At 44.0% G+C, this 25,139-nt stretch overlaps 1 protein-coding gene across 3 annotated transcripts in view; it reads left to right on the forward strand.

Moving 5' to 3' along the window:
* The window catches only part of ARSK (arylsulfatase family member K), a 59,743-nt gene that overhangs the window by 3,937 nt on the left and 30,667 nt on the right, over window positions 1-25,139 (forward strand). For all 3 annotated transcript variants that reach the window (XM_048850606.2, XM_048850605.2, XM_048850603.2), the window contains exons 2-3: window positions 6,776-6,905; window positions 11,465-11,624. In XM_048850606.2, the coding sequence (XP_048706563.2) occupies window positions 6,776-6,905; window positions 11,465-11,624 (290 nt within the window). The remainder of the gene's footprint in view (window positions 1-6,775; window positions 6,906-11,464; window positions 11,625-25,139) is intronic.

Raw genomic sequence — 25,139 nt, forward strand, 5'->3', positions numbered from 1 at the left:
GATGATGATAATGGTTCCCTTTTCTAAAAAAGTTCCTTGTGCAATGTTAGAAAAAAGAACTTTGCCTTGATTCCTTACCATTGTCACATGACACACATCCGTAGATGTAAATTACTAAGGTTATGCTTGAATAGGAAAAAAGAGTGGAAGTTCAATTTACCATGTTATTTCTCTGTTTATGAGATAGTATTTCACTGAGTAATTATTTTCACATAATAGTTCTGAATTCTAGAAAACTATCCATTAAGAACCACTGTGCACTAACTTACTATTTTTTGGTATGCTACAGCATTGCCCAAATAAGGATCGGGGCCTTATTGTGATTAGTGCTGTACAAACATAAATACATGAGTAACTTCGCTCCCATGAATTCAATAGGACAACTCTCATGCTTGAAGTTACATGTGTGTAAGTGTTTGCAGGGCAGGACCATATAGTGAAAGACAGCCCTTTCACCGAAGAGCTTACAATATAATTTAGGACAAGCTGCATCAAAACACCCTGAGAGTAGAGAATATAAGCACAACAGTGAAAGGAACAGGTGGATACCTACACTAGCTATGTGCACAGTTAGTGGGATTTAAGTCATTTGAAGTTTTCTTTTGGGAAAGGAGGGAGGTTTGGTTTTAAGGTATAAATAAAGAAATATTATTGATAAAAGTTGTTAAAGAAATTGATAAAATGGGCCATTTAAACATTGCAGGATACTGTTGTGGGCACCATTGCAAGTTGCAGTAAAAGTGAGAGAGCTGCAAGTGGGGCTGCTACTCCCCTTCCCATCCAGTGGATGGGCAGATGTGGGGAATCGGTTTTGGGGTATGGCCACACACAGTGTGAGCTGGAGCCAATTCGCACCGGTTTGCTGGAACCGGTTGTTAAGTTTAGAAGTACTTTTAGAACCGGTTGTCCCTCATGGGACAACCGGTTCTAAAAGGGCTTCTAAATTTAACAACTGGCCAAAAGTGGCGCCTTATGCACCAACTCCGTGGGTGCTCCAGGGCTGGAGCATCCACGGGGAAAATTTGGTGGGTGCAGAGCACCCACCAGCAGCTCCCCACCAGGCCCCAGCTCACCTCGCCTCCACTCCGCCTCCTCCCCTGAACGCACGACCCCGCTCTGCTTCTCCGCCCTCTGCCCTCCCCCCCCATTTCCCCGTGAATCAGCTGTTCACGTGGGAAGCCTGGGAGGGCTGAGAAGCAAGCAGCAGCTTCGCACTCAGGCCCAGGGAGGCGGAGCAGAGGTGAGCTGGGGCGGGAGGGGGCACAGCACCGCATCTGGTAACCCGGGGAGCATGCAGGGGAACCGCTCTCTGCCCCAGCTCACCTCCGCCTCCCTGGGCCTGAGCAGGAAGCCACCACCTGAACAGCTGATTCGCGGGAAGCGGGGGGGTGCAGAGAAGCAGAGTGGGGCGGCGCGTTCAGGGGAGGAGGCGGAACAGAGGTGAGTTGGGGCTGGGCGGGGAGATGCCGGTGGGTGCTCTGCAGACACCAAAGTTTCCCCGTGGGTGTGCTCCAGCCCCGGAGCACCCACGGAGTTGATGCCTAAGGCGCCACTTTTGATGTGATCAGTGGCGGGAGCGGCCGCTCCCCCAGCTACGCTACCCCACCCCTAGGAGCCAGAGGGACCTGCCAGATGCTTCCGGGGAGCCGCCCCAGGTAAGCACCTCTGGGACTCCCCACCTCGCCCCCTGGCAGGTCCCTTTGGCTCTTAGGGGCGGGGTGAGCACCCACTACGGTGGCCCACGAGACTCTTCTGCCCGGTTCTGGGGGCAGTCGGGGAGGAGGGTGGATAGGGCAGGGGTCCCGTCAGGCTGGGGAGCCCCCTGGAGTGGCGCCTCCATGGCGCTCAGTATATGATCCTCCTACCTGGCGCCCTCTCAGTTCCTTCTTGCTGGCTACTCCGACAGAGGGGAGGGGACAGGTTTGGAATGGATATGAGCAACACATCTCGAAGAACAACAGTTACAAAGGTGAGTAACCATTTTTTCTTCTTCAAGTGTTTGCTCATATCCATTCCAATTAAGTGACTCCCAAGCCTTACCTAGGCAGTGGGGTTGGAGTTAAGGAATGTTGACTGTAGCACCGTTCAACCGAAAGCCATTTCATTGCTGGCGTGCCGGACAATGGCGTAGTGCGAGGTGAAGGTGTGCACCAAGGACCAAGTCACTGCCCTGCAGATTTCTTGGATCAGTACCTGGGCCAGGAACACTGCTGACAAGGCCTGGGCCCTAGTGGAGTGTGTACATGAAGCCATGTGGCCAAGGGGATTCAGTCATCCCCTTGCTGTCGAGGTCGGGAATCGCTGAAGGCCTCGAATGATGCCTGTGATAGCTTGGAAACAGGAGTCCAGGAAGAGGGCCCGCACCTGTACAGTGTCCAGCACTGCCCCGATGAATTCGATCCTCTGGGTCAGTTCTAGCGTCGACTTTGCTACGTTGAGGAGGAGAGCCAGCCGTTCCAATTTAAAGCTGACCAGGTGGAGGTGGGACTGCGGGCCCCGAAGCAACCAGTTGTCGAGGTAGGGTTACACTTGCACCTGCTGTCAACAGAAGAAGGCAGCCACGACCGACATACACTTGGTAGACACTCAGGGGGCGGTGGAAAGGCCGAGTGGAAGGGCCATAAACTGGTAATGTTCAGAGTTGACCACGAAGCACAGGAAACGCCTATGTGCTGGATGAATCACTGTGTGGAAGTATGCATCCTTCATGTCGAGGGCAGCATACCAGTCTCCAGGATCCAGAGAAGGGACAATGGTGCCCAGGGAGACCATGCGGAACGTCAACTTTACCATGAATTTGTTGAGCCCATGCAGGTCCAGAATGGGCCAGAGGCCCACTTTGGCCTTGGGGATTAGGAACTATTGGGAGTAGAACCCCTTGCCCCTTAGTTCCCACAGAACCTCCTCTGCCGCCCGCAAGGCGAGGAGCACCTGAACTTCCTGATAAGGAGTTGTTCGTGAGAGGGGTCCCTGAAGAGGGACGGGGAAGGGGGGTGGGAGGATAGGTAGGAGCAGAATTGGAGAGAATATCCTGCTTCCACCATTCAAAGGACCCAGCAGTCTGAGGTTATTTGGGACCATGCATGGTGAAAGTGGGATAAACTATTCAAAAAGGGTGGGGAAGGATCCGGGGGGAAGTCTGGTACGCTGTCCTCAGGCGTCCCTTCGAAAGGCCTGCTTGGAACCCGACGATGGTTTGGTCAGGCCCTGACCTTGCCCAGATCAGGTGTTGGAGGGCTTCCTCGTGCCATTCTACCCCCGCCTCCTGTAAAAATCCTACCTCGTCCGAGGGGGGTAGGAGCGCTGTTGCAGCTGCTGGAGCTTGAAGTGCTTCTGCTGGGTTGCTGGGGTGTGCACACCCAGGGACTTCATGGTTGCCCTCGAGTCCCTAAGGCTATGCAGCCTAGAGTCAGTCCACTCCGCGAACAGGCCCTCCTCGTCAAAGGGCAGGTCCTGCAGCATCTGCTGAACCTCAGGAGGCAGGCCAGAGGCTTGCAGCCAGGAAGTGCACCTCATGGCAATCCCCGAGGACAAGGTACGCTCGGTCAAGTCTGCAGCTTCCAGTGAGGCCTGTAAAGAGGTCCATGCCACCGTCTTGCTCTCGTCAACGAGGGCCCCAATCTCCTCCCTGGATTCAGGAGGCATAAGCTCCTTGAACTTCAACATGGAGTTCCAGGAGTTAAAGTTGTAGCAGCTCAGGAGTGCGTATTGATTGGCAATCCTGAGCTAGAGCCCACCCGTGGAGTACACCTTGCGGCCAAACAAGTCCAGCTGCTTGGTGTCCTTCAACTTGGGCGCTGGGGCCTGCTGCCCGTGCCTCTCCTCATTCACAGCCACAACCGCCAGTGAGCAGGGCTGCAGGTGCATGAACAGATAGTCGTACCCCTTCAAAGGTACAAAGTAATTACATTCAACCCCCTCTGCCATAGGGGGAATGGAGGCCGGGATCTGCCGGATGCTTTTGGATGGTCTTGATGAGGAGCAGGGCCACCCTCGATGGACCTTCCGGGGCCAAAATGTCCACTACCGGTCCCTTGATTCCACTACCTCCTCGGCTTGCAGATTCATGTTGCATGCCACCTTGTGCAGGAGGTCCTGATGGGCACAGATGTCTATGGGGTGTGGCCCAGAGCTTGAGGTGCCCGCCACAGCCTCGTCGGGGAGGAGGACTAAGAGGCCAAGGGGAGGAGAGGGTCATCCTGACCCCTCTGTTCCACGGGGGCCCCGATGCCCTGCGTCGCCGACCACAGGTCCAGGCTCGGGAACCAGAGTCAGAGGGGGTCCCAAGATGGGGACTGCGTACCTTGGACCTGGTGGTACGCCCAGAACTGCCACTGGGTCCAGAACTGCCACTGGGTGGGCCCTTGCAATGGTCCTGCCCCCACATCAGGGCGGCCACGGTCCAACCAGCAGTAGTCCCATTCCGAAAACTGCGACCCCGTCTCCAAACCTGAGGAACGAGATCCGGATCTCAAGGGCCAGGGTGGGGCCGAGCGGATCTGCGCTGGTAAGCGGCATCGAGGAGAAGGAGAGCGGTGCCGCAAGGCTGGGGAGTGGTCCCGGGACCTGGAGCGGTACAGGACCTGGAGCAATACTGTGGCCTGGATCTGCACCAAGACGGTGAACAGCACCGGGATCGGTGCCAGGTCCAGGACCTGCTCCGCAACATCGACCAGCGATTGGGAACGCCAATGCAATCCAGAACAGCTCCACGATGGGGAGCAGCGCCAGCACTACAAGCGGTTCCAGGACTGGGAGCGGTGCCGAGGCTCGGCCGACAGTGCTGTCGGTCAGATCAACGCCGGCTTGCCTCGAGACGGTGCCATCCTCTGAGGCATCAGAGGCTTGGCGTGGAGCAGAGGAGACTCTGGTGCTGTCATGGCGATGAGATCCCTTGCAGCCACAAAGGTCTCCAGAGTGAAAGGGAGCTGGACTTCCACAACACTGAGGGTTGGGGAGTCCAATGGCTCCAGACTCAATGGTTCCCCCAGCGGGGCCGAAATTGACAGTGTCATGTCTATGACCTTCACTCCTGGGTGCTGCCCTCCGCGACGCACCACAGTGGCCGGTTCCAGGGGGGTGGGTCTCTGTGAAGGAGAGCCACCCATCTCCGGCTTCCAGTGCCGGAGAGTGGGAGCAGTGCCAGGTCGATGTTGCCGGCTTTGGTGCGAGGGAGCGGCGGTGCCGCGGGTCTCTGCCAGAGTCCATCCGCAGTGCCGCTTCCACTACTACTGCTGGGGCACAGCGCACCGAAGAACTTGGTGCCGGGTCTTGCCGTGTCGAAGGAGGCTGGAGTCTAAGGGTCTCCTCCATAAAGAGCTGCTTTAGGCGAAAGTCACGCTCCTTCTTAGTCCAAGGATGAAATCCCTTGCAGATCTTCCACTTCTCAGCTTGGTGAGCCTCCCCCAGATACTTTAGACAAGAGTCATGGGGGGGTCGCCTGTTGGCATGGGCTTGGAGCAGGACCTGCAAGGCTTGAATCCCGGGGACTAGGACATGACAGCCCCAAAGAAAAAACCCCAACCCAGTAAACCCCCCCAGTAAACTCCCCAACCCTGCTACCACTAACTATAACAAAAACAAAGAACTACCAACAAAAGCAAACAACAACTATCTACAAAAGCTAGGGAAACTTGGAGAACTTGTAGAGCAAGATGCCACAGTTTCAATGACCGTCATGGGCAGTAAGAAGGTACTGAGGGGTCAGCAGGGTCATATATTGAGCACCATGGAGGCGCCACTCCAGGGGTCTCCCCAGCCAACCTGACAGATGCTGCTAGGGGGAAAACTGTCCGACAGCCATGCATGCGGCACGCGCGTACACCTAATTGGAATCGATATAAGCAAGCACTCAAAGAAGAACAAAACTTATTTTTATCCCCGGTTTAGTTTTAGCCAACTGTTCTTCATCTTGGTGCTTGTCTCATTCAGGCACCAGGCAACTGAAAGATGGTGCTTTCTATGTTTGATTTGAAAGAGCTGTAGACTTGGGTATTGTCTGCATGCTCAAGTATTGAACTTCAGGGTATCTCACTTCTCCCCTAGGAGTTTAGTATATATGTTGAAATAAGGTGGGAATAGGATTGAACCATGCAGTTCTCCTAAAGGTTCTGCCCACCATGACATGCTGAGATACGTCTGCGAAGAAGGATTGAAGACAGCTCCATTGACTCCAACCACCCGTACCAGGTGTCTTAAGCAAGTCAGCAGCACCTCATGGCCAGTGTCAAATGATGCTGACAGATCAAACAGCAGAGATGTTTGCCCACTATTCATGGCTCAAAGAGATCATTTACCAGTGTGACCAGCAGTGTTTCTATGCCATTTTATAATCTGAAACATGTTTTGAGATGAAGGGTGCTAGGTTATTGGTAGAGATGGCTCAGATGTTGTAGAAGATGGCTTCTTAGTCATCTTGCCAAACATGAAGATTAGACACCAGGGTGGTAATCGGTGAATCGTGTTTCAGAGTTTTCCAGGATAATTCATTTTTGGAAGGTGCCAGATTTAATGACTCTTTATAAGTGCTGAGTATTATTATCCTATGTAGTTTGCACGAGGATTTTATTCTTTGCACAGTTTACAAGATCAAAACTAAGTACAACTCTTGGACAACCAAAACGTGGATGAAGTTTGTTTCAGTAATTCCTAGAATGGTAAATTTGCCATGTACTATAGCTTTGGGTCATTTTCATAATATTTTATTTCTGATTATTAAAGAAAATGTTACCATTATCAATTTTAATGTTTTTAAGTACCTTCTGTTTGATTGCAGGACGGAAGGTTGACATTTTATCCAGGAAATCAGACCGTGATCCTACCTTTTATAAATCTCATGAAAAGATATGGCACTGTGTTTCTCAATGCCTACACCAATTCTCCAATATGTTGTCCTTCTCGTGCAGGTAAGACCATATTAAAAATCTTATTAAGGGAAATAGTAAGTACCAGGGGAGAGCCGGTTTAAATGTTCATTAGTGATGGACAAACCTCAGAAGGCATGAGCTGAATAAGCCCCCATTTTTAAACGCTTATTTGAAATTATCCAAACTTTCTGAGGTTTTATCCATTTCTCTTTCCCCCCCCTCCTTGTCTGCCTCCCATTCTTCTTCCTCCCAACCGCATTCTTCTCTTCCAACTTCTCAATCCCCAAGCCATTGCAAACTTTTCACTCAGGTTCAGTACTTCTGAAAACCTTTAAGGATTCCAATGGACTTGTTTGTCCTCTGCAATGTTGATCTGTGGCTGCATTCAGGGCAGGGCTGGGACTTCCCAGCACAGAGATACTTTCTACCTTTCCTACTGCCTAGAACACATATGAAATGCTAACAACTGACCGAAACTGATGGATGGCCTTTAACTTTGCCTTGAGACATCAGCTCGTCTAACCAGTTATTCTCAAATATCTTGTATTTTCAGTAGTTATTACCTAAATATGATAGTGTTTTTTAAACTTTTTCTGTTGTTTCAACCAGTTATAATCAGAGCCCTCTGTATTGTGAAATTCTATGACTACAAAATTTGCCATATTATACACCATTTGATAATAGTTGTGCTTCAGAATCCAAGTTTTCATTTTAATAAGTTTCTAGCCTTTATTGTTGTGGAGGAAACCTTTCACGTATGAACTAAGTGTAACCAATCTAGTGATGTCTGTGTGAGTCCACAGAGGGACTGAAACAGTAGCTCTGAGAGGAACTGATTCATTCATCTCCCCGAAGTATTCACACTGAAACCTAACACATTGTAGATTATGCCCCTGATTCAGAAAAGCACTTATATGTATATTTGATGGGGCACAGAGGCCCCATACTGGCAGCAAAGGAAAACTGACTGGCTCTTCACTAGCAATGATGAGAGGGTTAAGAGAGCCTGTGGACTCAGTTGATGCTGCCGTTACACCTGTACCCAATGCAGCCAATATCAGGCGTGGAAAGGAGAGCTAAAAGGAGAAGAACTAATCCAATTCAGGGCTGACCAGGGAAGCCTGGTTCAAGCTGAGAGTTTAGGGCAACTTTCTACCTGGATGAACCCTTTGGTGGATGGAACAGCTAGGTCCAGGAAAACTAACAGAAAGGGACTAGCTGTTCAGAGCAGGAGAGCAAGGGTCCTCCTGAAGATCCCAAGGATGATCCTGATTCTGAGATCTGTTTTCTTTTCTGTTTTGGGTTCTGACAGAAAAAGTAGGGCTTGAGCATGCCATAGCCAGAGAGCTAAAGCACCACGATACCAAATCTGTGAGGGGTGATGTCTGGGGACCCACAGTAGGGGTTAGCCGTATCCTGATGGTCAACATGCTTAACGTTAAACTTATGAAAAAACCACTGAAGTCAAGGGACCAACTCACACTTAAAATTTAACACGTTTAAGTCCTTTGCTGTTTTGGGGCCTTTCTAAGTAAGGCATATTATTTTTACAATCAACAAAAAATGTTTCTTTTCTAGGAGAAGAAACTAAAGTTTCATGATTGTGCCATGCTTAGAATAGTGGGACCTTGGCCCATGACTGGGGCTCCTAGGCAGTGGCACAATGCAAATTAAAAAATAATTATTAGATCATGTAGCTAAGAGTCAGGAGACCTGGATTCTACTCTCTTCTCTATTGTTGACCTACTGTGTGAATTTAAACAAATAATTTTACCCCTCTGGACTTCAGTTTCCTTATCTGTGCAATGAGGATAACAACATTTCTACATGATCCAGAGGGACTGCATATCTTAATTAATGTGTGTTGAGATCTTTGGATAGAGGATGCCATGGAACATGTTATAAAAGTACAAAGTATTAATACTATTATAGGGCTGTCAATTAATCGCAGTTAACTTACACGATTAACTGAAAAAATTAATTTTGATTAATCGCAGTTTTAATCACACTGTTGAACAATAGAATACCAATTGAAATTTATTAAATATTTTTGGATGTTTTTCTACGTTTTCAAATATATTGATTTTAATGACAAAACAGAATCTGAAGTGTACAGTGCACACTTTATATTATTATCTTTATTACAAATATTTGCACTGTAAAAATGATAAACAAAAGGTATTTTTCAATTCACCTCATACAAGTACTATAGTGCAATCTTTTTGTCATGAAAGTTGAACTTACAAATGTAGAATTATGTATAAAAAATAACTGCACTCAAAAATAAAACAATGTAAAACTTTAGAGCCTACAAGTCCACTCCATGCTACCTCTTGTTCAGCCAATCACTCAGACAAACAAGTTTGTTTACATGTGCATGAGATAATGCTGCCCACCTCTTGTGTAGACAGGATCACAAGATATTTACGTGCCAGATGCACTAAAGGTTCATATGCCTCTTCATGCTTTAACCACCATTCCAGAGAACGTGTCTATGCTGATGATGGGTTCTGCTTGATGTCGATCCAAAGCAGTGTGGACTGACGTATGTTCATTTTCATCATCTGAGTCAGATACCACCAACAGAAGGTTGATTTTCTTTTTTTATGGTTTGGGTTCTGTAGTTTCCACATTGGAGTGTTGCTCTTTTAAGACTTAGAATCATAGAATATCGGTGTTGGAAGGGACCTCAGGAGATCATCTAGTCCAACCCCCTCCTCAAAGGAGAACCAATCCCCAACTAAATCATCCCAGCCAGGGCTTTGTCAAGCCTGACCTTAAAAATCTCTAAGGAAGGAGATTCCACCACCTCCCTAGGGAATCCATTCCAGTGCTTCACCACTCTCCTAGAGAAAAAGTTTTTCCTAATATCCAACCTAAACCTCCCCACTGCAACTTGAGACCATTACTCCTTGTTTTATCATGTGGTACCACTGAGAACAGTCTAGATCCATCCTGTTTGGAACCCCTTTTCAGGTAGTTGAAAGCAGATATCTAATCCCCCCTCATTCTTCTCTTCTGCAGACTAACTAATCCCAGTTCCCTCAGCTTCTCCTCAAAAGTCTCCACCTAATCATTTTTGTTGCCCTCCACTGGACTCTTTCCAATTTTTCCACATCCTTCTTGTAGTGTGGGGCCCAAAACTGGACACAATACTACAGATGAGGCCTCACCAATGCCGAATAGAGGGGAATGATCACATCCCGTGATCTGCTGGCAATGCTCCTACTTATACAGCTCAAAATGCCGTTAGCCTTCTTGGCAACAAGGGCACACTGTTGACTCATATCCAGCTTCTCGTCCACTGTAACCCCTAGGTCCTTTTCTGCAGAACTGCTGCCTAGCCACTCAGTCCCTAGTCTGTAGCAGTGCCTGGGATTCTTCCGTCCTAAGTGCAGGACTCTGCACTTGTTCTTGTTGAACCTCATCAGATTTCTTTTGGCCCAATCCTCCAATTTGTCTAGGGCCCTCTATATCCTATCCCTACCGTCCAGCGTATCTACTACTACACCCAGTTTAGTGTCGTCTGCAAACTTGCTGAGGGTGCAATCCACACCATCCTCCAGATTATTAATGAAGATATTGAACAAAACCGGCCCCAGGACCGACCCTTGGGACACTCCACTTGATACCAGCTGCCAACTAGACATGAAGCCATTGATCACTAGCCATTGAGCCCTATGATCTAGCCAGCTGTCCATCTACCTTCTGAAAGCATGCTGTACACCTCGTCCCGCTCAGTTTTTGGAAGGCACTTCAGATTCTTAAACCTTGGGTCAAGTGCTGTAGCAATCTTTAGAAATCTCACATTGGTACCTTCTTTGCATTTTGTCAAATATGCAGTGAAAGTGTTCTTAAAACAAACAACATGTGCTGGGTCATTGTCCAAGACTGCTATAACATGAAATATATGGCAGAATGCGGGTAAAACAGAGCAGGAAAATACAATTCTCCCCCAAGGAGTTCAATCACAAATTTTATTAACACATTATTTTCTTAACAAGTGTCATCAGAATGAAGGGACATACAAATGTTTTGCATATCTGGCACGTAAATACCTTGCAATGTCGACTACAAAAGTGCCATGCGAATGCCTGTTTTCACTTTCAGGTGACGTAAATCAGAAGCGGGTAGCATTATCTCCCATAAATGTAAACAAACTTTTTTGTCTGAGCGATTGGCTGAACAAGAAGTAGGACTGAGTGAACTTGTAGGCTCTAAAATTTTACACTGTTTTGTTTTTGAGTGCAGTTTTTTTGTACATAATTCTAAATTTGTAAGTTCAACTTTCATGATAAAGAGATTGCACTGCAGTACTTGTATGAGGTGAATTGAAAAATACTTTTTCCTTTGTTTCGTTTGTACAGTGCAAATATTTGTAATAAATATAAAGTGAGCACTGCTCTGTGTTGTAATTGTAATCAATGTATTTGAAAATGTAGAAAACATCAAAAATATTTAAATGTTAGTCTATTATTGTTTTATAGCACAATTAATTGTGTGATTAATCACTATTAATTTTTTTAATCACTTGACAGCCTTAATTATTGTTCTATAAATGCATTGACAAGCATTTGTTTCTGACTTGCTTTTTTCAGCTATGTGGAGTGGCCTCTTCACTCATTTAACAGAATCTTGGAATAACTTCAAAGGTTTAGATCCAAATTATACAACATGGATGGACCTGATGCAAAAGCATGGCTACCACACTCAGAAATATGGGAAACTAGATTATACTTCGGGACATCACTCAGTGAGGTAGGCAATGGATATGTTCCTCTCTGGTATGGCATCCATAAATGTGATTAAATGTGAATAGATCATGGAACAACAGATTGACCATGGCTTATGGTTTTCAATTAAAAGGTCACGTTGATTTTTTTTAAAGAAATTCTGTTAGAAATGTATGAAGGGTCCAGTCCTGCAAAATGTTAGGCCCGGGCATACAGTTACTCGCATGAAGAGTCACATTGACTCAAGTAAGGGTATAAGGGCACCGAATGACCTTTATGCCTGTCATAGGTGCAAATAATTATATTTAAGAAATCTCAATTTATACATCTCTGATTTGTCCATTTGGATACAATCTGGATAAAACTAAATTTTTAATAATATTTTTTTAAAACAGCTTCATAAGAAGATTGCAGTGTAGCTAGCCCAAAATAATTTGATTTCATTGTGCTTCTCACCAGAATTCATCCATAAATCCTAAACATGTTCTGCTGAATTTTGTGCAATGTATTTATTCATTTTAATTGGCAAATTCAACTTTATTTCAGTTCTTTGTGTAGGTCAATTTCATTTTGTTATGGTAAATTAAAATAAAATACATTATTTAGTACAGAGCACTAATTACAGTTTTCATAGCTTTACTTGGTAAACAAGGGACCAGTGCTTTAAGATGATAAAGGCATAATCCATCTCCATTAAATTCTGTCTGAATTGTCTACAAGAAGGATGATTCATTTAACTGAATCACACAAAAGGCTAAAAAGATTTTAAAGTCCTTTCATTTTTTTTTTCTGATTTAATTACATTTTTTTTCTTTTAACAAACCAAAGGTATTTTAGGTGTCAACATAAATAACAAGTACAAAAATTACTATATGTTTCCAGCACATGGATTTTTATGCCACATAGCCAAATCAATAAATAATAAATAAAAATGAAAGGGAAAAAGGCAGGGGGAAAGAGATGGAGAGGAGAGGGAATAAAGAGGAAGGCTATAGATTGATCTCCTGTCTTTCTTTCAGGCATCCTGCAGGGATTTTTTGTTGATCAGTTCTAGGAAATTGACCCAAATAGACTCAGCTTTTTCTAGGGCTTGCTATCTATTGTATGTGATGCTGTGATGGTGTGGACTAGGTCCAGAGGTGCTGTGCTGGAGGCCTCAGGGTCCTCAACACATGTCCCAGGAAAAGAGCAGGAGAGGAGTCCTCCAAGCAATGTAGAGTAGCTGCAGGGGAAGCAGCCAATCAGACAGGCTGCAGGGAGCAGCCAGTTAGGGCCCAGGAGAACCATATAAAAAGAGCTGCAGAGCCAGAGACAGTCAGTTTCTTGCTGGAGCCAGAGGAGTGCAGGGGGGGTGCTCCTGGTTAGCCAAAGGGAACTGCAGCACCATGGACTGCTCAGTACTGGCAAAGACCAGGGGCAAGAGGAAGAGCTCCTTGCTGGCTGCTGGGCCTGAACATAAAAGATCGTTGAGGTAAGGGTGAAGCTTTGGTGAAGCTGGGGCTATGGGGAAATGGCCCAGGGAACTGAAAGCTGTTTTATTAAAGGGCATGGTGGCAAATGGATGCTATTCTTTGGGTCCCTGGGTAGGGACCCGGAGTAGTGGGTGGGTCCAGGTTCCCCCCCCCATAGGCCACTAAGGAAGTGGCCTACAATTGGACAGCAATAAACCACAGAGAGGGATCTGAACTGCTAAGAGGCCTATCCAAGGAACTGAGGGCAAAACCATTGCCTCCGGGGAGGAAGTTCTGGGGCTATGGCTCAATACCAGGGCTGGGACTGTTTAAAGACTGCAAACACACCTGACCAGAAAGGAGTTCTTATATGAAGTGGGTGCCACACCATTACAGATGCCTTTCTTTGCAGACAGGTCTGCCAGTCCGTTAAACCTGCTGGGGGGAAAAATGAGGGGGAAGGGACAGATTTATTTTTCCAGTGTAACAAAATTTGACCTCTCACAGCCAGTACAAGCCATTCCCTTTGGTATGGTGATAGCCTCCATTTGCTGGGTATCTGGCCCAGTATAGTATGCAGATGTCTGCTTTTAAGGTCAAGTGACAATTCTAGGATCTTATTAATTCTGGTTTAAATATCATCCCAGAAGCTGGAAACAATAGGGCATGATCAAAACATATGCATGCTGGCTCCTTAACAACCCCACTCCCCCCACACACCTCAACATTGATCACTGAGGGTAGCTTTAACTTTGTGAAGTGCTTGGGGCAACCATGAACCTAAACATGATTTTTTGTTGAAGGAGACTTAATTGGAGGTCCACGGTTGCTTCTTTAATCTCTCATGTTGTTCTATTTCACTGTGGGATTAAGATACTTATTGCCAATTCTTTGTTCCATTTTTGCATCACTTCATCTATATTAACTCTCTGATGAGTAATTAGGAACTCATCTAGTGTAGCTGCCAGTCTGGAGAAATAGTATTATTCTCTACAAAATTTGGCAAGTTCTGGCGCTTCAGACAATACAAGTTCCTCTGGGCCGAACTGTGAGGTGAACAAGTGACAAATTTGAATATGTTGCCATATTGCAGTACTTGATACATTATATTCTAGTTGGAGAGAAATTAAATGGTGTGATCAGTCCTCTGATATTAATTGGGATATAGATAGTATGCAGCGTTCCATCCACATTATCTTCTTCCACGCCCAGTTTGTAGCATGGGATTCCCCCAGATTGGGTCCTCTACATGAGATGAAAGATGGCATTTGTGTTGGTGTGCTTAGTTGGTCCATATGTCCTTTCATATTTTTTGTTTGTAGTCACACAGCAGCCATGCTAATGTTTGTAATCCTGTTGTGTTGAAGGCTGACTAGCCTAACTGTTGCATGCTCCATCTGTGAATGGGATGTGCTAGAGGGAAGGGAAATTTTAGCTAAATTATATAAAGACAGCTGCATCAGTCTTAAAGGAGGTTGTCTGTTCATCAACTTCTCTAGAATATGATCACTGAAATCATTTTTTCCCAGCATGAAAGAGCTTGAGAGATATTAGGATTGAAGGTCACTTCAGGCAGATTGTATTGCTTCCTTGGTAGAGTGCCCAGAAGCTGTTTCCCTATAGGCTGTCTAAAGTCTGTTCTAGGTCTTGCCTCAATGCCTGCTTGAACCTAAATATCTGAAATATTTGGGCGGGGGGGAAGCAGACCAGAAAAGTTTTTGCTAGCATTGAGATGTTTTAAATCTCCCCATGTCCTCAGAAAATTTTAAATATGGTAATATGTTTCCAAATACAATACAAATGTTCAGTGAGAGTATCTATTGTTGCTGCAAAGTTTTTCTGTAAAGAAAAGTTTTTAATGAAAGCAAGCCATGAAAAACAGCAGAAACTTTAAGGAGCCAAACATCTTTCACAGTGATAGTCAAAATACGACATAAATAGGTGGAGTAGATAAAACAGTGTCACTGTGGCTTCCCCAAGTACATATAAAAACTGCCTGTTTTGCAGCTTTTAATATGGTACACAATTTTCCTGGTTTCTGATTATGTCCACTGTTGAAATGTTTAATGTTGCTAGCACTGAGATTTCTCTTTCTTTTCTACTAAACTAATATCTCAGAATTTCTCTACCCTTCACTCCCTTCCTTATCTGAAATGAGTAATCAGATGTTGAAAGGAGACTTTGGAAATTATTAATACTTAGCATTTACACAGCAGTTTTCATCTTCAAAGTGCTTTGTAGACATTAGCTAGCTAATCCTCATCTGAAGTAGGTAACCCATTTTACAGATGAAGGAACACAGATTTTTCAAAGTTCAGGTTCTGTACTGGAAAGAAAGGGTGATCCTGAATGAAGACTCTACAGCAAAATCTTGTGTTGCCAATGAGAACTTTCTTTAGTGAATTAAGTCCGTAATACATTGTACTTAAACTTGTCTTATAAATGCATGTCTCTCTCTTTGTGACTCTTTACATAACTTGTCATCTGAACTATCAATATATGTCCCCTACTGTATCTTCAGGTTTTATCATTACAGAACTTCTGATGCATTTGTCTTTCTTTTTCAGTAAGAAATAGATACATGTACAGTATATGTAACAATATGTACTTGTAAAAGGATTAAAAAACAAACCTTTTTCATTTTTGGTGCATGATTTAATTCCTCACTGTGCCATGTTAAGAGTTGTAAAACTAATTGTAAAGGAAGAAAACTATTTACGTATTGTGACGGGGCAAGGCCAGATGGCTATAGGAAAGTAGTGGGAGACAGATATATTAGCCCCAGGCTAAACAAATCCCTGTTACAAGGGTAAGCAAATGGCAGTTGCTCCAGGTCAATTAAGACACCTGGGGCCAATTAAGATCCTTCCAGAAAGCAGGGAAGACAGCTAGGTTGATTGGGACACCTGAAGCCAATCAGGGGCTGTTTGAAACTAGTTAAAAGCCTCCCAGTTAGTTAGGTGGGAGCATGTGTGTCACGAGCTGTAGTAGGAAGCCACGCCGCTGGAGAAACAAACCCTAATACAAACCCTATCAGGCACAAGGAAGGAGGCCCTGAGGTAAGGGTGATGTAGATATTGAGGAAGTGAGGGCTGCTGTGGGGAAGTGGCCCAGGGAATCATACTCATCCTGTTTCCAAAAAGTCAGCTACCAAAAGCTGCTACTATCAGGGTCCCTGGGCTGGAGCCCGGAGTAGAGGGTGGGCCCAGGCTCCCCACTCCCCTTCCCAACTAATCACTGAGACTGGGAGACAACAGAGACTGTGCGAGGGAGGATAACTTCTCCTCGCCTCCCTTGCTGGCTTATGATGAAAATGGCTTAGTAGACTGTGACCCTTGCCTCTAGAGAGAGAAGGGCTACGTGGAGGGTCACAGTGAGCCTCTGAGGCTAGCGTAATCCGCCAGGAAGCGCGGTACCCACTGAGACAAGGTTGGAGCTTTGTCACAGTATGTTTGTATTTTTGTAGGTTAAAGATGTGCATCACTAACTTGTTGAGTACTGCGGTTATTCATACTTTTTAAAAGGCATAGCTGATCTTAACTGTATACAAATACCTCAAATGCACCTTCACTGAATCTTCCTTTGAGAAAGCAATGTTTCAGAGTTTGTGCAATGTAATGCAAGGAATAAATGATTATGTGGATGATTCATTCTTTTGCAGACGTGTCTAGAATAAAATTATTTAAGGCAAGTGTAAATTACTTTTGAAAGATGAAAATTTTCTGCATGGCTACATAAGGAGGGCCAGGACCAGATTCTGCCCCTCATCTGTCCCCTTTGTGCCACTCTTGGGTAGAGGTATCCCCACCTGTCATTCAAATGGAGTTATCCATTCTAAATCCAACCTCTTGGTTCCTATCTCTGGGGGAGAGAGTGCTTTGAAGTCCAGGTGATCTCCAACCAGCATAATGGGCTCCTTAGAGAATGTTGCAAGACAGAGTAGTCCCATGGCGCTCTAATTTATACTAATTCATGATAGAGGTTAAACTGTTTTCTAGCTTCCCCAAAGATTATCAGAGCACAGAAGTGGCTATGGTGAAGAAAACTTGGTCAGACCAACAGATCTGGTGTTCAGATTTAACATTGAATCCCTGTTCTTGCTCCCAGAGCCAAAAGTTTCAGGAAGATTGGGGTCTCATTGCAAAGGCTTGAGTGCAGAAGGGTGTAAAATGAGTAAAATACGTTATCCTCATCACTATTACAGATGATCCTTTACACTATTGCAGGGCCAGATTAAGGCAATTATGGCCCCCATGCACCCCCCCCACACACACACACAGCAGCGGGAGGGGGGGTAACCCTCCCACCCCAGAGAGAGAAGTAGTGGTTTGGAGCCCCCTTAACACCAGAGGAGCATTAGCTGGAGTCCTCTTCCCCTGGGAACAGTATGGTCAGGGTAGGACCTGAATACTTACCTCAGCAGCCAATGTTTATCTGCCTCAGTGGTTGCGTGAGCAGGCACACTGAATTTTTCTCCTTCTGCCATACAGTCTTGTGTTGTTGTGATGTTGATGAAACAGCCCCTAGGCAATGGATCTTGATACGTAGGGAAATTCAGAGCTCTGAGATACTGTTTCAGGGTGTCCTCCGATTCGGGCAGATGTCACTACATTGGTTACAGTTAGGTCACATATTCAAGCTTTTTTTGGTAGCCATTAGGATTAGTAACTTCTTTATGAAAACTGAGAGTCTGATGTAATAACACGGCTCAAGGCGCTGTAGACATAGTCCTATAGTGCCTATGCCTCAATCTCGCCGTTTGGAATTCCTCCTTCTCTAGGGGAAAGAAATGAATTTGTGTTAACCTGCTGCCAGTAGAACTATTTTAGTATAATCCTTTCAAATTCTGTTTTGAAGAGTAGGATTTTAATTTCCAGATTTGGTTACTGTAGTATGGACACAATCTAGAAAAGCTTAATGACAGTTTGACTAGATAGCTAACTAAAGTTTGGATAATTGAGAAACTTTAATTTTCTATGGTGAAAAAAAATCATGGAACAAAAAACATTAATTTGTTGCTTTTGTTACTTTCTGCCTTGCTCTAGAGTCCTTTATGAAATTTCATCGCTGCCTGTTCTGTTCAGCTAAATAAACCCTAAAATGCTCAGGTTTGTCTAGAACAGTTAAGAAAGAAGAAGCCAACATATTTAAATTTATTTAAGAAAAAGAAAGCATGCAAAATTGATATACAGAGGAGATTATTATTATTATTGTATATATTATCATATATATAACATGACTAACATGATTGTTTAGTCACCCGGAGCTGAATTTTCAGGAGCTTGAGGTAGATTCAGTAGTAATACAAAATATTATACAATCAGTGGTTCTGCACTGTCAAACTTGAGTAACATAGTGGTGAATCAAGCTCAGTGATTTTAGTCAATGTTTATCTTTGTGGTTTATGCCCTGAACCTGCTACGCTGAAAGCCTTTTGCAAGTTATTGAGCCTTCTCAGATTTCTATTTAGTGGTAGTTGAGGGGGATCAACACATCACAGGATCAAGCCCTTACTGTTGCTTGAACAAAAGTGGGTGGAGGTTGAGAATAAATGAAAATAAATACATGTTGAGTCAGCCTTTTTAGTGTATACGTAAGTGGAATTTTAAAATTTAATACTTTTCTCTCTAATTGAAAACTAAAACAACTTCTATGGTTTTTTGTTAGAGAAAAATGTGTATCTCATTCTAATTGCATCTATGTAGACATTTAAAAAGTCTAACTAGCCAATTAAATAATCTATAAATAGTGTGGAATAAATATAAGGAAGGTTACTGTTGCATGTTGAGTTAATTAGCGCAGTCCTGTTGCTTTGGTTTCCTGGTAAAGAGAAGGCTTGCAAAGAGAAACAGAGCTGTCCTCTCAGTATGGGATGTATGACTGTTAAGCTCAATAGACATATGGATATTTTAAAAATATAGATTTGATCCATACAACATGCAGTTGCTTCTGTTTTGAACCACGGAGCAAGAGTTTGCCCTAAACATATATCTAGGTTTGGCAGAATTTGACTTTTTTATATAATTTTTATGGATATCAATGTTTATTTTTAAACTTTTTTTCAATATTTATCTATTTAAATTTTCACAGTTGTGGGAAATGTATTGCCCCCCCCCCCAATATTTAAAGACGATTCAAAAAGTCAAAGCTTTATAATTGTTAAAACAGAAATTGTCAACATCACAATGTCAAAATATACAAAGTAAATATCCTTAAATCTAACTCTGAGTACTCAACCAGCTTTTTTCTTTTACTTTGCCTAGTTGTAAATGTTGATTAACATCAACGGAAGTATTTTTTCAGTGGTTTGTGTATGTATGGTGAAATTGACATTTACCAACATTTACCAACTAAAAATCTAATCCTTCCAAGCCTACATATGTCTATTAACTGACAGCTATCTGACAAAGAATATGGGCTGTTAGTTTTCTTGGTACTTTATTTAAAAAAATTAACTTCCATTTGTCCTAGGAAACTGTTGCAGTTAGGGCGTTGATAAGAAAAAATAATCTTTGCAAATGTGAAGTTTCCATTTCTTAAATGTGCAGGAAGTATGTGATCATATACAACGATATTAAATGGTTTATTATGAATGCATCACAGCATGATCCTGGCAGCTACCAGGCACCTGTCACTGCTGCATGATTAATCAGATTTGAGGAGGATGCTAATAAAGGGCCAGCTCTTCAGTTAAGAGTTCTCCCTTGAAATTAACAGAGCCATGCCAGTTTACACCAGTTGAAGATAGATTGCAGAATAATCATAGACTCATAGGACTGGAAGGGACCTTGAGAGGTCATCTAGTCCAGTCCCCTGTACTCATGGCAGGACTAAGTATTCTCTAGACCATCCCTGACAGGTGTTTGTCTACCCTGCTCTTAAAAATCTCCAGTGATGGAGATTCCACAACCTCCCTAGGCAATTTATTCCAGTGCTTAGACACCCTGATAGTTAGGAAGTTTTTCTTAATGTCCAACCTAAACCTCCCTTACTGCAATTTAAGCCCATTGCTTCTTGCTCTATCCTCAGAGGTTAAGAAGAACAATTTTTCTCCCTCCTCCTTGTAACAACCTTTTATGTACTTTAAAACTGTTATCATGTCCCCTCTCAGTATTCTTTTTTCCAGACTAAACAAATCCAACTTGTTCAGTCTTCCCTCATAGGTCATGTTTTCTAGACCTTTAATCATTTTTGTTGCTCTTCTCTGGACTTTCTCCAATTTGTCCACATCTTTCCTGAAATGTGGTGCCCAGAACTGGACACAATACTCCAGTTGAGGCCTAATCAGTGCGGAGTAGAGCAGAAGAATTACTTCTCATGTCTTGCTTACAACACTCCTGTTAATACGTCCCAGAATAATGTTAGCTTTTTTTGCAACAGTGTTACACTGTTGACTCACATTTAGCTTGTGGTCCACTATGACCTGTAGATCCCTTTCCGCAATACTCCTTTCTAGGCAGTTATTTCCCATTTTGTACGTTTGCAACTGATTGTTCCTTCCTAAATGGAGTACTTTGCATTTGTCCTAATTGAATTTCCTCCTGTTTACTTCTGACCATTTCTCCAAATCATTTGGAATTATAATGCTATCCTCTAAATCACTTGCAATCCCTCCCAGCTTGGTATCGTCCGCAAACTTTATAATGACAGGTTTCAGAGTAACAGCCATGTTAGTCTGTATTCACAAAAAGAAAAGGAGTACTTGTGGCACCTGAGAGACTAACCACTGTAGCTCACGAAAGCTTATGCTCAAATAAATTGGTTAAACTTTATAATGTATATGTGCATGTGCGATCTCACTGTTTAAAGTGTAACAACATACCTTTTGGGGAGAGAAAGGGCTAATGAACTCTGATCGTGTTACAGCCCCTTGAAAGTTTTATAATACAGAATAATCAGAACATTACATTAAAGGTGAAGTTCACTTGTGTGCAGAGGGCTAGCATAAGACCTGTCCACCATTTTGTAAGCTTAAGTGGGCTACAGGCCTTCTGCTGGCCCTCTGTGCAGGGGAGAATTTCATCCTAAATTACCATTTGCACTCTTCAGGAGTTCCAGGTTCACTTCTATTCTCCAGGCCAGCAGGAGATGGGAGTTCTGTGGAAACATGTTCTGGACATACGAGGATTCTTCTGGCCAGTTAGGGAGTGGAATTGATTCCTGTTATCTCAGCAGTTTTCCCAGATTTACAAGCCCAAAATAAAGGACTGACCTTGGGAGCCAAATTCTTACATTGTCTGTGAAGCACTTTGTTGTACTGTCAGTAGCCCGCCAGTCCAGCCCAGCTACCTGCAATTTTAAAGTAATACATTGAATTACACATTTAATTTCATAAATACTGTTTAGAATAAAGAGAGTGTGTGTGTGTCTACATTTTTTTCTTTTGAGAACATTTTCAGGGAAACAGATGTCTTAAAGATTGTTTTCCTTTGTGGACAATAATATTTTATTAAATAACACAGTGACAGTCAGGGTCCAGACACCAGAAGGGGTCTGAATCCCAAAGAATGAACAATCGAATCAACTTGTATACAATGTTACTGTGTATAATATATCAATTAAGATCATTTATGAAGGCTTGTAATGCTCTGAATTTGATGATCCTTAGGAGATGTGTATACAGGTTATGGTTATGAATGTATGCATGTATATATATGCAGACATTTGTAACTGTAACTAGGATGCAATCACAGCATTACCTCATAGCTGTGTGGGGAAGCAGTCAGGCAGGGAGGGGCAACTCTCAGGCTTGCTATGTCCACGAAACTAACTCCAAGGACCTAGCATTGTACAACCCAGAAAAAGAGCATGATGAACATAAGAGCGGCCATACTGGGTCAGGCCAAAGGTCCATTTAGCCCAGTATCCTGTCTTCCGACAGTGGCCAATGCCAGGTGCCCCAGAAGGAATGAACAAAACAGGTAATCATTAAGTGATCCATCCCCTGTCGCCATTCCCAGCTTCTGGCAAACAGAGGCTAGGGACACCATCCGTGCCCATCCTGGCTAATAGCCACTGATGGATCCTATCCTCCATGAAGTTATGTAGTTCTTTTTTGAAGCCTGTTATAGTCTTGGCCTTCATTATATCCTCTGGCAAAGAGTTCCACACACTGACTGTGTGTTGTGTGAAAAAATACTTCCTCTTGTTTGTTTTAAACCTGCTGGCTATTAATTTCATTTGGTGACTTCTAGTTCTTGTGTTATGAGAAGGAGTAAATATCACTTCCTTATTTACTTTATCCACAACAGTCATGATTTTATAGACTTCAGTTATATCCCCCCTTAGTTGTTTCTTTTCCAAGCTGAAAAGTCCCAGTCTTATTAATCTCTCCTCATACGGAAGCTGTTCCATACCACTAATCATTTTTGTTGCCCATTTCTGAACCTTTTCCAATTCCAGTATATCTTTTTTTGAGCTGGGGTGACCACATTTACATGCCATATACAAGATGTGGGCACACCATGGATTTATATAGAGGCAATATGATATTTTCTGTCTTATTATCTATCCCTTTCTTCATGATTCCCAACATTTTGCTTTTTTGACTGCCGCTACGCATTGAGTGGATGTTTTCAGAGAAATATCCACAATGACTCCAAGATCTTTCTTGAGTGGTAACAGCTAATTTAGACCCCATCATTTTATATGTATACATGGGATTATGTTTTCCAGTGTGCATTACTTTGCATTTATCAACATTGAATTTCATTTGCCATTTTGTTGTCCGGTCACCCAGTTTTGAGAGATTCTTTTGTAGCTCTTTGCAGTCTGCCTGGGATTTAACTGTCTTGAGTAGATTTGTATCGTCAGCAAATTTTGCCACCTCACGTTTACCCATTTTTCCAGATCATTTATGAATATGTTGAATAGGACTGGTCCTGGACCATTAAAGTTAATGGAAAGACACTGAAGCTAAAAAAGAAAACCCTAGTCTTGCAAAATTTAAGGAAGGAGGGAGTTTTCTCTGCTTTGTGTAACCATGAATTGCCATAGTCTCCGAGTGTGAGAGAACAAAAACTGCAAACCCTTTTAAAAGAGAACATGTTTAAAGTGAAGCATATCCAAAAACTGAGGACTAGCATGTAACCAAGCTGCTGTCTGAAACACTGGATCTTCTCTAAGACAGAGGGCATGTTGGGAAACTGTTCAGAGGCAATAGGTAGGGAGTATTCGAAAAGGGAGTTTAACAAATATAGAATTATAAAGCCTGAGGTTGTGTATTCATGTTTATTTTCTGTGTAACTTGTATGTGTTTGCTTTTTCTTACTATTTCATCTTTGAAGCTGTGATTTTTCTATTAAATAACCGTTTTGTTTCTTTTTACCCTAAGCAGGTCTATATTGTGCAATCTGGGTGGAATGTCCCTGCCCAAGTGGACTGATAACAGGGGGGCATATTTCCTTCCTTCAGGGATCATAGAATCATAGAATATCAGGGTTGGAAGGGACCCCAGAAGGTCATCTAGTCCAACCCCCTGCTCGAAGCAGGACCAATTCCCAGTTAAATCATCCCAGCCAGGGCTTTGTCAAGCCTGACCTTAAAAACCTCTAAGGAAGGAGATTCTACCACCTCCCTAGGTAACGCATTCCAGTGTTTCACCACCCTCTTAGTGAAAAAGTTTTTCCTAATATCCAATCTAAACCTCCCCCACTGCAACTTGAGACCATTACTCCTCGTTCTGTCATCTGCTACCATTGAGAACAGTCTAGAGCCATCCTCTTTGGAACCCCCTTTCAGGTAGTTGAAAGCTGCTATCAAATCCCCCCTCATTCTTCTCTTCTGCAGGCTAAACAATCCCAGCTCCCTCAGCCTCTCCTCACAACTCATGTGTTCCAGACCCCTAATCATTTTTGTTGCCCTTCGCTGGACTCTCTCCAATTTATCCACATCCTTCTTGTAGTGTGGGGCCCAAAACTGGACACAGTACTCCAGATGAGGCCTCAGCAATGTCGAATAGAGGGGAACGATCACGTCCCTCGATCTGCTCGCTATGCCCCTACTTATACATCCCAAAATGCCATTGGCCTTCTTGGCAACAAGGGCACACTGCTGACTCATATCCAGCTTCTCGTCCACTGTCACCCCTAGGTCCTTTTCCGCAGAACTGCTGCCTAGCCATTCGGTCCCTAGTCTGTAGCTGTGCATTGGGTTCTTCCGTCCTAAGTGCAGGACCCTGCACTTATCCTTATTGAACCTCATCAGATTTCTTTTGGCCCAATCCTCCAATTTGTCTAGGTCCTTCTGTATCCTATCCCTCCCCTCCAGTGTATCTACCACTCCTCCCAGTTTAGTATCATCCGCAAATTTGCTGAGAGTGCAATCCACACCATGCTCCAGATCATTTATGAAGATATTGAACAAAACCGGCCCCAGGACCGACCCTTGGGGCACTCCACTTGATACCGGCTGCCAACTAGACATGGAGCCATTGATCACTACCCGTTGAGCCCGACAATCTAGCCAGCTTTCTACCCACCTTATAGTGCATTCATCCAGCCCATACTTCCTTAACTTGCTGACAAGAATACTGTGGGAGACCATGTCAAAAGCTTTGCTAAAGTCAAGAAACAATACATCCACTGCTTTCCCTTCATCCACAGAACCAGTAATCTCATCATAAAAGGCAATTAGATTAGTCAGGCCTGACCTTCCCTTGGTGAATCCATGCTGGCTGTTCCTGATCACTTTCCTCTCATGCAAGTGCTTCAGGATTGATTCTTTGAGGACCTGCTCCATGATTTTTCCAGGGACTGAAGTGAGGCTGACTGGCCTGTAGTTCCCAGGATCCTCCTTCTTCCCTTTTTTAAAGATTGGCACTACATTAGCCTTTTTCCAGTCATCCGGGACTTCCCCGGTTCGCCACGAGTTTTCAAAGATAATGGCCAATGGCTCTGCAATCACAGCCGCCAATTCCTTCAGCACTCTCAGATGCAACTCGTCCGGCCCCATGGACTTGTGCACGTCCAGCTTTTCTAAATAGTCCCTAACCACCTCTATCTCCACAGAGGGCTGGCCATCTCTTCCCCATTTTGTGATGCCCAGCGCAGCAGTCTGGGAGCTGACCTTGTTAGTGAAAACAGAGGCAA

This window comes from Caretta caretta, chromosome 5 (genome assembly GCF_965140235.1).
Source record: "Caretta caretta isolate rCarCar2 chromosome 5, rCarCar1.hap1, whole genome shotgun sequence".
NCBI classification, from domain to species: domain Eukaryota; kingdom Metazoa; phylum Chordata; order Testudines; family Cheloniidae; genus Caretta; species Caretta caretta.